The 15283-nt window shown below is 45.7% G+C and overlaps 1 protein-coding gene, 1 long non-coding RNA gene and 1 other non-coding gene across 6 annotated transcripts in view; 2 read left to right on the top strand and 1 right to left on the bottom strand.

Moving 5' to 3' along the window:
- Dnajc6 (DnaJ heat shock protein family (Hsp40) member C6) overlaps window positions 1-14450 on the bottom strand; it is a 155434-nt gene extending 140984 nt beyond the window's left edge. The window contains exon 1 of one of the 4 annotated variants that reach the window (XM_052176847.1): window positions 14272-14450. In XM_052176847.1, the coding sequence (XP_052032807.1) occupies window positions 14272-14386 (115 nt within the window). In that variant the 5' untranslated portion in view covers window positions 14387-14450. Of the gene's footprint in view, window positions 1-3026; window positions 3632-14271 lie in introns of those variants that run through there. The other 3 variants (XM_052176853.1, XM_052176849.1, XM_052176850.1) reach the window with 3 other exon arrangements.
- Window positions 1847-5787, top strand: LOC127680995 (uncharacterized). The gene is made up of 3 exons (XR_007977048.1): window positions 1847-2003; window positions 4843-4989; window positions 5669-5787. It is a non-coding gene; the product is annotated as an uncharacterized LOC127680995 (long non-coding RNA).
- On the top strand, window positions 10524-10630 carry LOC127682021 (U6 spliceosomal RNA). Its single transcript, XR_007977324.1, has one exon. It is a non-coding gene; the product is annotated as a U6 spliceosomal RNA (small nuclear RNA).
- Window positions 14451-15283: the final 833 nt, after the last annotated feature.

The following is a 15283-nucleotide window of genomic DNA, read 5'->3' as shown; positions in this document are numbered from 1 at the left end:
GCATATGCCTTTTCCTGGCTTGCGAAGCATTTTGATATAAAACAGGCATAAGGTATAAAATGCCTTCCATAGTTAATAACCTCACTGGTCTGTCTGAGATGTACTGAGAACAGGTTACAGAAGGAAGGCAGTTATTAAACCACAATCCACCATTTCCTGAACACCAGACATGAGACAGTAGCTCATTCAAGTTCAAGTTCTCCTTGCCAAAAAACTAAGCGTGCACCACCTCCTTCGCCTCTTGCAGTTTCACTGGGTTCCTCTGTTTATCCTTAACAAGAATTGACTTCCAAAAAATTCCTCCATTTTGGTACTTTTTCAGCAGTCCTTTTCAGCTTCTCTCTCTCTCTCTCTCTCTCTCTCTCTCTCTCTCTCTCTCTCTCTCTCTCTCTCTCTGGTTTTTTGAAACAGGATTTCTCTGTATAGCCCTGGCTGTCCTGGAACTCACTGGCCTCAAACTCAGAACTCCTCCTGCCTCTGCCTTCCAAGTGCTGGAATTAAAGGTGCCACCACTTCCCAGCCTTTTCAGCTCTTTCTTTCTTTCTTTCTTTCTTTCTTTCTTTCTTTCTTTCTTTCTTTCTTTTTTTGTGCATTTATTTCATATTCAGGTCAACAACTGGTATTTTGCTTCTCCAAAATAGCTCTCATGGTCTGGTGGACATGTTCATACCCTCTCTAAACTATTCTGTGTATCTATTGCTGTGGTAGTGGATACATACATGCACCTCAGACACGCTACCACACACACTAATCCACTCCTCAACGCAGTCCCACCTCCCAGCACAGCAAGAAATTGGCCTGAAAGCCTCTTGGAGGACCCTAGATATACATTAACTCCTGACCTGTTTGGGTTCTCAGACATCTTTGTAAATCAGAGGGCCGTTGCTGACTATATTTCTTTCAGTAGCACATATATGGTTGAATGCACACATATAGTTGCATTTCACAGACTCTTTGAAAACGAAATAAGTCTGTGACAACTTGTTTCATCATTCTTCAATGTATTTAGGTTAGGACTCAAAGAACATAGACCTGGTAACAGAATACAGCCCACATGTCTGCACACACAGCTTTAGAAAGCAAGTTACTCACGTACACTCAATAGTACCTAAGATGAATTTATTCTACTGTGCCTGTCTGAAATGTTGCTCCTGATATACCCAAATCCCTCATGATCTGAAAAAGTATTAATCTCACCTAACATCTTTCCATGCAGGAGATAAACTGAGACCCAAGAAAATCAAAAGTCTTGTCCCAGTTTCTAAAGAGAGATGGCTGAACAAGTCAGAACCTGTCTGTTTGGACTGCCAGCCCACGGCGCTTTCCAACACAGAGCGATACAAAAATTCCAAATACCAGCTCCCATCAAAAAGGTCAGGAGACCTGAAGCTTAAAACACGCTGATGGGGAGTATTTCTGGTCTAAACACTGGCAAACACTGAGCCGGGCCTGAGCCTGTGATTCAGACAGCTTTAATTGTTTCTAAGTCATATCCATGGCCTAGCATGACTTGACAAATAGGCATTTTTTTCCCCTCTTTCTGCATTAACCCTTTCTCTAGCCACTGCAAATAGCAAGGAAGTACCCTCTTTGGAAACTGATTTTGAATAGTTCGGCCACACTGGAGTTATCTGTCCATGAGAGGTGGCTAGCTAGGAAACAGAAGCCAACTGTTCTCTAAGCTTTCACCCCGGCCTCACACAGCTGGGTCTTCCTCCCTGGAACTGATTAATTAAAATTTAAACACCGAAACCACATGGCTCAATGCGTGAATGTGAAGGGTCCAAAACCTCTGAGCCAACAACCCCAGGCCCCACCCAGGCACTTTTAAAGTGGCGATCAGCGAAACCCCGGGGATCCATTAAGACACTGCATTGCTTCTGGTAGATTGGAAAGCCAGCCTCCGCCCCTGGCATCCATCACCCTGGAAGCGACTCGTGATCGCTCTTTCCTCGGGTGTTTGCCGGTTATGTGAGTGTGCATATTCCGCTGTCCATCACCAGGTAAGAATCTTTTAACAACCAGAGGTTAGACGCCTTTGGGGAAGGCCACATCTGCTACCGGGGCATGCAGGCAGGCAGGGGCTGGGGCGAGTGGTCACCTGGACACCGCCGGTCTGCACCTGCGCACCTGCCCAGCCAAGGGAAAACCACAAGGCCCCGGGAAGCTTCGGCGGCGCATACACACTGAGCAGCTACGGAGACGCGCGGCTGGTGAACCCCAACCTGAGCTCCAGGCTGCGGAGATGGCGGCCCCTCTTGTAGGCACCAGGATCTAGAGAATCATGGATGCAGAAAGAAGTGCGACCCTGAACCACGTGTATGCTGGGGCGAGCTGGGGGCTGTTGCCCCTCCCCCCGCTGCGGCAGAAATTTCCCAGGGCCTCGGCAGTGAACCCCGAAATCTTCCAGAGTTCTTGGTTGGGGGGGCTTTCACGTCAATCTGTTTCTGTTCTTGCCCTCCCCTCCAACAGAATTCATGCTGGTGGATTTTTGTTTTGTTTTTTTCTTTTAGTGGTGGGGGGCGGGGAACAGGGGGCGTTTGCAACTGAACATCCCTGTGCAAGGTAAACAGTTCTGAAGGTCAGCGACGACAACTCCCTGCTGAGCCCTCCCAAAGCTTCTCAGTCAGTGCCTCTCTAGAAAAACCGAACTGTTTTAAGTACCACGATCTCCAGTTATTCCAATAATTGGCTGAAATCCTACATTTTAATGATTAACAATTAAAAACACCCCAAAAATAGAAGTATCAAAATTCTGGAAGCGATTATAAAGAAAACTGTGAGATATGTGTACTTGGCAATGATTAAATAAAGAATTAAAAATATATATTTAGTAATGCAAAAATGGAAAACTGAATGACATGGTATTTAGAAAACAGTCACTTAAAGAGGACATATATTACATAACTAAAAATTACGAATATACATCAGTAATCAAAACAGCCATCAGCACAAACTAAACACATTCACGTTGTGACATCTCCCCCAAGCGTCCGCCGGCGGCCCCTCCGCCGTCAGCCCCTTACCTTTATTTTCAGAATCTTTCATTCTGTTTCCTGCTGCTGCTGCTGCACGGGAGCAGGCAAGTCCGGCTGACTCTGCAACCCCTGACTTTGGATTTGTCATTCACAGACAGTCAGCGATCCCGGGGGCGAAGTCCCTCAACGCAGGAGCAGCCAGGCTATGATGATGGCATACAAGTCAGCGTGCAGGGTTATAATTTTGCTTATGCTGAAGCGGAAGGGATGAGGATGAGGGCAGACGTAAACACGACTTCCAAAACACGGCATGGAACCGGATCTGGAGCCTAGGTTTGCCCTTCTTCCTTCCTTGGAGTAGAGAGCTTAGTTTCTTCTTGCTTCCAGAGAGCCTGGGATTTCACATTGAACGTGGAAGGTCCCCCGTTGTGATCCGGACTTATTTTCAAGTGACTTTGGAGGGGTTATGAAGAACTCTGAGCTTCTTCTTTGAACCCATTCGCTGCTTCTTTTACTCAACAAACACTTGTGGGTGGGTCAGGCACAGCTCTTAGTCCTGCAGATGCAGCAGTGTACAGGAACGACCCCCAGCTCTGTTCTCGGGATGGCACCACACAGAGGCAGTGGGTGCCCTACAGTGGCCCATGTCTGCTGCCAGGACATAGGTTCCTAAAGCTGCTTCACCAAGATATAAGCTGATAAGCAAGGAAGCTTTGCAAGCCAGCCCATCAGCGGCTCAGCCAGGACCAGGAACGAGGAAGCCAGATCCGTAGACCCCCTCTACTGAGAGGCAAGGAAGTTTCCAGAAAACCTTTAAGCTAAGCCATTCTTTTCACACAGAATTTTGTATCATGCTGTAACATGGGTACATTTCCACCCCCACCCCCACCGCCTCCTCTGTCACTCATTCAACAAACAGTAGTTTTTGGCAGGCACTCTTCTACCTGTTAGGGTTCCAGAGGATAAGAGCAGACAAGTCCTTACCCCATAGCAATTTTTACCTTCAGGCGAAAGATTTCAGACAAGCAATATGAAACCGTAAGTGGCAGCAAACACTGTGAGGAATAATTGCACCTGACGATGCGGTAACTAACAAGCGCCAATTTTAGACACGGTGGCCAAATAAGATGATATCTAGCTTATTGGAAAATGGGTCAGCATTATCACAGTCTTCTAAACATCTTTACTTAACATTGGGACTGGAACACGGCTGACAGTGTAATACTTGCCCAGCATATTCAAAGCTTGGTTCTAGCATTGCCTTACTGTTCTTTATGCACCGCCTTCCCCCCAAAGGAAAAAAAAAAAGACTCTAAAATGCTTTTTCAGGTCTAGTGAGATGACTCACTATGTAAAGATGCTTGCCACCAAGCCTGACTCTGTCACCTGAACTCAATCCCTGGCACCTACACAGCGGAGAAAACCACTCCCCAAAAAATGTCCTCTGCCCTCCATGCATGCACCGCAACACACGTGCACACAAAAATCAAGAACTACCATGATTTTTTAAGTAAATAAACCTTAGAAATAAAAGAAAGAGGGGCTAGAAAGATGGCTCGGTGGTTAAGAGTACTAGCTGTTCTTCCTGAGGACTCAGGGTGAATCCTCAACAACCACTCCACAGCTTGCAACTGTCTGTAACTCCAGTCCCAAGGGATCCAGTGCCCTCTTCTGGCCTCCATGAGCACCAGACTTGTACAGGATACACAAATATATATTCAAGCGCAACACCCATATACATCAGAATCAGTTTTGAAAACTAAAACTAAAACAATTTTTTTCATTTCTAAACCCCCACAACCTTCTCTACTAGATTCCCTCCTTACTAGTGGCTGATTGGTTGATTTGTTTGTTTCCATTACAGACTGGGTAAAACCCAATCTCCAGGGAGATGAGCTCTAAAGTGGAGAACCCATGGTGCAAGAAAACTAACAGAAAGAAATCCTCTATTGCTCTCATCCCTGGAACGTGCTGTATTATGAAATACAGGATTGACACAGAAGATGATCTGGTGGGAAAGAGTGCTAAAGTCCCTCTGCCACGACGAACTGGGTGGTGTAGGGCAAATGGCTTAACCTGTGCAGAATCATTTCCTTTCGTATAAACAGGAGCTCATCTCCTGCCCTGAGTGTGTGCCCGGCTGCTGGGAAGCTGAAGTGACAAAAGAGATGCAGAACTTTGTAAACTAAACAATGTGAGGCGTCACTGCTAGCCACTGGGGCACACTGAAGATGACTAATTTCAAGTGTTCACCGCTCATTTCTGCAGCCATGAGTCAAGTATGGACACTAGAGGCCCCTGAGTGGATATTTAGCTGTTTAAATCTGAAGAGTCCCTAAAAATTTGGAAATGTTTAAGCATTCAGTTTTGGTTCCCATTACTCCTTGGCAATGCATAATACCTTGCTGCTCTTTAGAAGCTTAGCGGGTCGGTGAGGGGAGATTCGATGAGAAAGTTGGATCTTGATCTAGATGCCCCAGAGATAAAGCAGGGCTATGTGGGGGATGGTAAATCTTTTAAAAGGTAGGGGATCATGGGAGCCTTTAGGCCTCTTCCCCTTTCCTGGCCACAATATTAACTGGTTTCGCTTTAATGCATGACCCCCCAATAATATGCTGCCTCACTACTTACCCAAAGTAATGGTCACACCCATGAGGGACTGAAGTAAAAGTAAACTGTTTCCCATGCAGGTGAAACAGCTCAGAGGGCAAGGACACTTGCCAAACGAGATGACTGGAGTTCAATCTTGGAACCCACCTGATGGAAGAGAGCCAACTCCCAAAAGTCGGCCTCTGATCTTCACCTACACACAGGCATTCATTTATAATAAATGTCAAAATATGATTTAAAAAAATCTTTTCCCTCTGTAAGTCATCTCAGGTACTTTGTTTAGTTAGTGGTGAAAAGCTGAATATCATAAATGGGTTTATTTCAATTCCTTACTATCCATTTTATGAGCCTCAGGTCCATACATCACATTTAAAAAAGAAACTGGGTATCTCCTCCTCCAAGAACTAAGTTCAGCTGTACCCAGAAGGAGCACTTCAGGGGACTGAGATGCTGCAGACCCCATGCCCCATCCCCTTCAGTCAATAATATTCCACAGTATTGAACAATGGGTTCTGTCTTGAGGAGCTTGTGGCCTACAGTTGAGGGGTTACTAAATCAGGCAAACAGATGCCAGGATTGGGTTTGAATAGAGGGGGCAAAAGGGCTCTGGGGCAGAATAGACTGGGTCCAAATATGAGCTGTGCCATTTACTGGTCCCCAAAGAAAGTTGGGATGCAGTCTTGACCCTCTCTAAAGTTTCTGTTGCAACTCTGTAGGATAAAGATAATAACAGGACCCTCTCCTAAGGCTGGATGAGGCACAGTGGCTTCAAGCACAGAGTATGGCTCAATGCCAGGACGGAAGGTCACCCTCAGTGCTGGAAGGTTAATATGATGACCCGAGTCAGCCCTCTGAGCAGCAGCTTTCCTCATTAAACTATGGAAAATAGTAATTAGTTTGTAGGGTTACTGTAAGGATTACACCCCAGGAAGGAGATAAAGCCCGTGGTATAATGGAGTAGTTGCGCACTGGCACACTGCATTTGCTTCAGGGAAGGAGTACCAAGATATGAAGTAGTAGAGAGTGGGAAGAGGAAGGAGGGCTTCCATTCATGTCAAAGGAAGGAACTTTTCTGTAAAGTGTGACCATCTCTGCAAATATCTACATGTTACCTAACACTGTTTTTTTGAGAGGTTGTAAGCATAGAAAGAAGTTTAGAGAATTGTGCTTTAAGCAACATAACCATGCACATTTTGTTATATTTCTTATATGTTTCTAACTCTAACTGTTCTTAACTGCACCTTTGTTTGTTTTTATATTTTATTTATCATGTGCAGGAGAGAAAACATGCATGAAAGATTGACAGACAGACAGACACACACACACACACACACACACAGCTCTCACATGCCATGACGTTTGATCATGTGGAGGTAAGAGGACAACTCTGTGGAGTCTATTCTCAGCATCCATCTTCCTGTGATTCCAGGGATGGAGCTCAGGTGATCAGGCTTACACAGGAAGTGCCTTCATCTGCTGAGCTATGTGACACACCCCACTTAACTATATTTTTGAGTCAAAGTCTTGCTGTGTTCCCAGGCTAACCTAAAACTTGCAGTCTTTCTGTTTGTGCCACCCAAGTGCTGGGACTACAGGCTCACACTGCCACACACAGGCTTTATCCCCTCCTCCTGTTTAAAGATGGGCCCCAGATTCAGCAGTCCTCTCATCTCAGACTCCTGAGCGCTGGAACCACATACCCGGGCCACTGTGCATGGGTAATATTTCTTTCTCTTTCTTAAAGTCAGGATGAATGAGATTTGAAGGTTTTATTAAATAGAAAGGGGCTTAACATTCCCTTGTAACAGCATATTTACCGAAACCCTAAGGTTAGGGACTCAAACGCCTGTCACATCTCTCATCCACAGGCCATTCCAGCCAGGGTCAGGCAAGTTCTCAGAAGTCTTGTCCTGCCTCACAGTCAGACTCAAGACTGTGCCTTGTTCCGGAACAAGAACAGACAGACCCAAGCCCTGGATCTTTCCACTAACTGATTTCCCTGACCCCAAGCTTCAAACAGATTCACAACAAAGGCCATTCTAAATAGCCAGTCAGTCATGGCGTGACACTGTCTCAGTAACTGGGTTTAGGGAATGCTTCTGGCAACCCTACTGGCCACTAAGCCCCTCTGCGGTTATGCACAGTCCCTCTCTTCTTAGAAGCCACTTCTGAGTCACACGCATGCTGAGATGAAGAAAAGAGAGATGGCGTCTCGAAAGTACCACACTTGTCTTTCTCCACCCAGCTAAATCTGCTACGTTTGCTCTGAGCACCCAAGGGCAGTGAAGGAGGTAAAATGGAGAGAGAAAAGCCACCCTGAGCAGTGGGGGTGTGTAGCCAAGGATACTTGGACACTAACCACAGAAGAACACAGGCAGTGTGGCAGAATTACTAGAAAGACAAGTGACCAGTCCAGAGGAAGGAAATTAACCTGTGGAAAGCATACCACTTGCCAGTTAACTTTTACTGTCATTTGTGTAAATTTGCTGAAGAACTCATTTGCCAAAGCAGTGGTTTTAATGCAAGCATGCACACATCAAGCTACCTGAGTTTGAATCCCAGGGTACCAGTTATGTGTCACTGTGAAGTATTATTCAACCAAGACTCTGATTTGGCCTTTTTTCTTATTCATTAAATAGAGACCGTAAAAGAAGCTAGTGTAGGCCAGCTCAGTGGAGACAAGGCCTAGCAGTGTGAGCCTGATGACAGGCGTTTGAGTCCCTAAACCAGCTGTTCTCACCATGCGGGTCACAAACCCATGGGTTGTTGAATGACCCTTCCACAGGGCTCACATATAGATATTCCTCATACCATATATTTACATTATGATTCATAACAGTAGCAAAATTACAGTTATGAAGTAGCAATGGGAATAATTGTTTAATACAGAGACCTATATTAAAGGGTCATAGCATTAGGGAAGTTGAGAACCACAGCTCTAAACTCGTAAAAAAAAAAAAAAAAAAAAAAAAAAAAAACAACAAAACAAAAAACAGATGCACTGGAATCCATCAGTAATCTAAGCATTCTTACAAGGCCAGTGACAAGAACCTCTGGGGCAAGCTGGTCTGGAGAAACAAGAAGATAGACCCTGACTCAACAAAGTGGGAGGAGGAGCCAATGCCTGAAAGTCCACCTCTAATATCTACACACACACACACACACACACACACACACATTTAAATATAGATGATAGATAGATAGATAGATAGATAGATAGATAGATAGATAGAAGGACAGGCGGACAGACAGACAGACAGACAAATATGCACTGTTTAGCTGGCACACAGTACTATGTATATGTTACAATCCCAATGAGAGTAAGAAGCAAGGTAATTTGCCAGAAGCTGCACAGACAAGTAGCAACAGAGCCTTCAAGTCATTCACAGCAGCCCTGGAAAGAAAGGGCTGCATCCTATCATCCTCCTGTATTGCTGTGAGCTTGGGACCCCAAGAAATACCTGGTAACTTACTCATGCCACAAGTCAGCAAAGGGCTGAAGTTTAACAGGATGAAAGCCCTTGTCCATTCACAGGTCAGTTTCATGAATTTTAGCTTGTACTGGGGTTACTTCATGCCTTATAAAAGGACAGATGTCAGGACTCTGCCTCTAGAGTTTCTGACTTGGTGACTCTAAAGTAGTGTGGAGTATTTGCACATCTAGGAACTGCTGATACGGATCTGGACGCTGATTTGAAGAACCTCCCTCAGTTATGTACCTGTACACAGAGCACGTGTCGGGGGAAGGAACTGTGCCTGAGACCATCAGTCAGTGACTTTTGCCTCTCAGGCAAAGTGGGGGCTTCTTGTTAGGGCCAACTATCTTGTATTTTATGTTTGTATATACGTGCATGAGTGTGTGTGTGTGTGTGTGTGTGTGTGTGTGTGTGTGTTTTATGAACACATGTGCAGGTGTGCCTGGAAGCTATGGTGACAGATATGATCTCACACCTAGTTCTTACATGGGTGCTCAGGTCCTACTGTTTATTCAGTAAACACTTTCCTCAATGAGCCATCTGCTCAGCCCCTCAACTCCTTTTATATTTGCAATCTTGTTTAATTCCAGCAACCATTATCCCCATTTAATGTGTTTAAAAGAGAAAAAGAACACACTGTTAGAAACAAGAAGCCAAGCTAGCGATTAACTGACACGTGTTCTGCTCTCTTCTTGTCCTGAAAAACAGTATCTGCTGGTACAGACCGAGCTGGTTCCAGCTGTGTCTTCCCAGGAAAGAGAAAATCTCAGGCACCAGCAGGGTGAGCTAATCTCTTGTGAGAGGAACTCAGGGCTGATTAGCATGATCCCAAGAGCCAAATAAGTCTTCTGGTTACAGAAATGAGTCTACCCTCTGGATGGTCCCTTTTCTACACGGGACAACTTTGAGGTGTGATTTAAAAATTGTTCTGTGGGAAGAACGGATGCAATGCAAGGGTTAATTTCTACTCTGCACAGCTTGATCATATTCCCATGGAGAAGCCTTGAGTTTGATCCCAGAACTGGAAGAAAACAAAAATACTACATAATTAGATCTAAACTGAGAAACTGATTAGAACCCAGAATATTTAAAGAATCCCTGTAAAGAGAGAAGAAAAAGGCAAACCACCAAATAAAAGAAAGGAAAGGACGGTCCCAAGCTTCTCACAGAGGTTCATCTGAGCAGCCATTTGTGAAAAGATACTTAGATCTGCTGTTTATCCAAGGAACTCAGTGTTTTCAAAGACAAATGACCATGGTGGTCATGGTCGTCATGGCCATACATGCCTATTGGTCTTATGCCTATATGCAGCATTTGGGATGTCGAGTAGGAGGATCGGGAGTTCAAGGCCAGCCTAAGATATAATGAGATCCTGTCTCCAAAACCACAAAGCAATAAAAGAACCTGAAGCATCGTTTTATACATAACACATAGGTAAGCATTAAAACATCTGACACTCGTGCTCGCTTCAGCAGCACATATACTAAAATTGGAACGATACAGAGAAGATTAGCATGGCCCCTGCGCAAGGATGACACGCAAATTCGTGAAGCGTTCCATATTTTTCAATCATGGTATGCACTCACTAATAAGTGGATATTAGCCTGGAAAACTGGAATAGCCAAAACATAATCCACACATCAAATGAGGTACAAGAAGAACGGAGGAGTGGCCCCTGGTTCTGTAGCAGTATAAGGCAAAACCAGAACAGGGAAGTGGGAAGGGGTGGGTGGGAGAACAGGGGGAGGGAAGGGGGCTTATATGACTTTCAGGGAGTGGGGGGCCAGAAAAGGGGAAATCATTTGAAATGTAAATAAAAAATATATCGAATAAAAAAATCTGACACTCTCAGAATGGAGTGTATACTTGCATGACATTGTCAAAGAATAAGCTTATCTAATTTTAAACAAAAATGCCTAGCAGAATACAGAAAGGAATCAAGAATCTTGATCACCACTGGCAGAAATAAATTAGCACAAAGCTTCAGAGGTCAAGGTGGAAATAGCCTTTAAGACCAAACAACAACAAAAGCATATAGACTTGTATCCCATGATTGTCCCTCTATACAATTATAGAAACTCAAAGTACATATGTTTTAAGATTTTATTTGTATTAAATGTATATATGGGGATGGGAGAGTGGGTGTCCACAGAGGCTAGAAGCTGGTATTTGATCCTCTGGAATTTACAGGCAGTTGTGACATGGTTCTGGGAACCAAAGTCCAGTTCTCTGGAAAAGCAACATGCACTCAAAGATGCCAAGAGTTCCTAGAAGCCATATTCTTTCTTTCTCACGTATAGCTTTTGTGGGGGGAGGGGTTGGAAGCTAGCAGGATGTTGCTACAGACCTAGCTGTTTCAGAAGATTCAGCTGCTCGAAGTTTTCAGCCCCATGACTACCCATGTTTGAGGTGTACAATCTGTACTGATACTCATAAAAATAATAACTAGCCTTTTCTGAGGCTCTGTGTGCTAGGCAAACATTAATTAGCACAGCTACAAGGCCATAAGAATTACCACCGCCATTTAGCCAATGATAAATGGCTGAATTTTAGGAAGATTAAGGGCCCCTGGCCAAGATCACACTGTCTAATGTGCCACTCATTAGCAGCAGACTAAAATTGTAGCCTGACTACCATCAGAGAAGGTGGTTTGAGGTGTTCAAGTGATAGTGACATCTGTGAAAAGAAAAAAAAAATCAGATCACCCTTTGCAGAACCAGATAAAACCGAGCTGTGGATTTCTTTCATTGGGTGGTAGTTCATCTTATGTCTCTCCTCCATGAATATGTGGGAACCTGTCTGTTCCCTACTGGGAGACGTGGCAGAGGGCGTGGTCTATAGAGAGTCACGCCTGAGTTAGGCATTTACCTGCTAGGAGGCCTCCAGCAAGGCTTTTAGTATCTCTTGATTTATCTTCTCAAATACGAAATGAAGGGAATAAGTAATATCTATCCTCCTTCCTCTCAGGCCTTCTTTCAAGATCTGACCGAAGCTGATTGCTGTGGTAGCACACACCTTTAATTCCAGTACTCAGGAAGGAGAGGTAGCGGGTCTCTGTGAGTTCTCATCTAGAGAGTTCCAGGTCAGCCAAGGCTAGATAGTGAAACCACGTCTCAGAAAAAAAGAAATAAGTAAAAATCTGAACAGGATCTTGTTTGAATTGATCTATTGCATATAATTAATAGTCATATCATAGTAGTCTTACTCCCAAGATGTTTAGGGAATGAGAAGAAAAATGAGTAGTAGAGAAATGTACAGGAATAATGTATAGCCTGAAAAGTTGCAAATGAACCATAAGATGGGAACCAGGAACAGAAGCAGAGGATGCTTGCTTTCAGTACAGGACGATACTTGTTTGTTCTGTTTTTCTTGAGGCGGGTCTTACTATATAACCCTTGATGTCCTAGAATCCACTATGTAGACCAGGCTGCTCTCTAACTCACAAAGATCCCCCTGCCTTTGCCTCCCACGTGCTAGGAGTAAAGGTTTTAAAATTAAAAAACTTCCTTACTAACAGTTATCTGAGAATGTACCTTTGAGGAATTTTTTAAATTAAAAAATCAAATGTCAGAAAAGAAAAAAAAATTTAAAAACTAACTGGTTTTAGCACTATAAAACTATCCTTTCCTTCCCACCCCGATCCAGATGATGTATACGGAATTGTTGCTATCCCCAGACCCAGCAACCTAGAGAAAAGAGCTGGCCATCCCTAGCCCTGCTGGGTATCAGCAGCAGATCTTGGTCAATAAAAGGAGGAAGTTTTATACGCATGTTAATTAAAGTAGAAGCACAAGCTTTAGGAGCCTGCAAGGTGGTAATGACAGACTGCAGGGTCTCTTTACCACCCACAAAAGCTCACGTGTGCAGCGTTTAATAAATACTTGCAAGATTATTGATCTTTGTCAAATTTTATACTCCATACTGTGTCAGCATGTTATAGTTATTAACCCTTTCTATTATTTATTTAATATTTAATAATTATCTTTAAGCAACAAGGTAGGAAGTAGGGATGACTATGCCACCATGGGACTCTGTTGGAATCTGCTTCAGGTCTGGATCTGTCGGCCATTTTAGAAATCAAGGCATGACAGCCTCACAGAAGAAGGAGGTTTAGATGACAGAAACAGACAAAAAGGACACACACACACACTCACACCCCTATCTCGCCTCTCACCTGGTAGAAAAGGCAAAAGAGGTGGGGTAGGTGTGATTTGTAATACCAGACAGACAGATACAAATGCCCTGCACGGGATGAATTCCTAACGAAGAGGTTACAGGTGGCAGGAAAGACTTCCGGAGAGAGACCGTTTGGGTGGCAGTCCGCCAGGCTGCGAAATGAGGGCATGGCCACTGCTGGCTAAGAAAATGTGGGCCAATAATAGATCATGTCGTTTCCTACTCAGAAGCCTTCTTTCTCACGGTGATAAAATGTCGATTCTTCCTCCCAGGCCCTCAATCCTTGCCGCACAACTCTCACTTTCCCCTTGCTGGGCTTCTGGAAGCCATGTGGCTGCTCAGCTTGTGAGCAGACCGCGTTCCCAGCTTACTGGAGTAACTCAACCGGTCAGGGCTCCCCTGTGACTGTGCCTCAGACCTTCTCGGCACACCTCTACTAGCCCATTTCCCTAGAGATGGGTGGCATTAGGAGAGTAAAGTCGGCCTCATCTCTAGAAATGGTCTCATGTGCCTATTTTGTTCCCTTCGGGTCCTGGCAGAGGAAGGGGCTGGATAAAAAAGAATGAGATGAATCCAGACTATGATGAGCTGCGGGGTAGAGGCCCTGGTAAGGACAGGATGCCTTGTCCCTGGAAAGCGGTTCCTTGCGGCGGCGCTTCGGAGTAACCTGGGAGCTTCGAGCGCCTACAGGTTGGAAAGGGGATTGGGCTGGGTGCAGATGGGGAGAAGTGGAAGGGAGCCTGGGGGATCGTATCAACGCCCCAAAGGTACCGCACTGCAGGGTCTGGGCCAGGTTTGGGGTCGAGAAGGGGAGCCAACCTACGTGAGATTCTGTCGCGTGTCTCCCAGGATTTCCCCCAAGGCAGAACCAAGTCGGCAGACAGGACGCGGGGGAGGGGAGCGCACCGGGACCCGCCCCGGCCCTGCCGGAGTCTGGGGACCTCGGTCTTTTTCTTCTGTGGGGTGTCCCAGTACCGCTGATCCCCCACACCCCAAGTGCCCGTGCGGGTGCCCACCGCGCGCACACTCACCCCGCTCCGCCCGGAGAGCCGATCGCAACCCCCGCAGCCGCCGACTCGAGCGCCACCGCCGCAGCACGGACAGCAGCCTCGGGCTCTTAGTGCCTCCGGCATCGGTCGCGCCCATTGGTGCGCCCGCCCCTTCCCGCCGCCACTAGAGCACAGGGTCCCAGTCGCCGCTGTCGCTGGGCGTCTGTCTGTGCCCCGCCGCCGGCGGGTGGAAGTGGCCACGGGGGAGGAGCTTGCGGCGGGGCGATGCAGCCCGCGCAAGGCGGCTGGACCCTTGGGACCCCGGGCAGGAAAAGGTGTGCACGGTCACGGACACGCGCCCTTTACTGCAGAGAAATCCGTGCGCGGTCCGCAGTAGCCAGAGTCCCTGGGGTACCCGGGGAACCCGGGGAGAGCCTCGATCCTATCTCACATCACAGAGCACAGGATCGAAGCTCCCAGGGGTAAATCGTCTTGCCAAGAGATCTTAGCTCGCCGAAAGGATGGCTTCCAAGACCTCCTCAGCGCTAACTGTTTCACTAGATCAACATGTTAGAAATTAAACATACATCTCTTTGTATGCCTGTCAAATTATAAAATTGCCATTTTTGCAGTCATAAATATCAGATAAAGGCTTCACCAGGTGATCAAAATTGAAGTTACCAGTGGCAACAGATGAAGGCTACCATGTCCGTGGTGTGCTCAGGAATCCAGGCTCTCCTGACTTGTACCCTGAACAACGGCAAAAGCACAGCTTCATTTGGGGTTTATTTGGGGTTTCTGAAAATGAGAACAACACTTCTAAGAGGGGTTGCTGTAACCTCCAGAGGTGCCGGTGTCATAAAAAGCTGTGTTCAAGATTAGCAGAGGTGGAAGAGCCCTGGCTGGCTACAAACACCATCCTGCCTCTCTGCACCCTGGGGCGGAGGCATTTCGTGTTTTTGTTGTTTTTAGGCCTCTAAAGGATACTAATGGGTTAACTCATTAAATACAGATGATAAAATAGGTCATCATGTATCCGTTATAAGCTTGTTGA

The sequence above is a fragment of the Apodemus sylvaticus genome, chromosome 3 (genome assembly GCF_947179515.1).
Source record: "Apodemus sylvaticus chromosome 3, mApoSyl1.1, whole genome shotgun sequence".
In the NCBI taxonomy this organism is placed as follows: Eukaryota; Metazoa; Chordata; class Mammalia; order Rodentia; family Muridae; genus Apodemus; species Apodemus sylvaticus.
The sequence above is the reverse complement of the archived record's forward strand: the minus strand, read 5'-3'. Positions and strand labels throughout refer to the sequence as shown.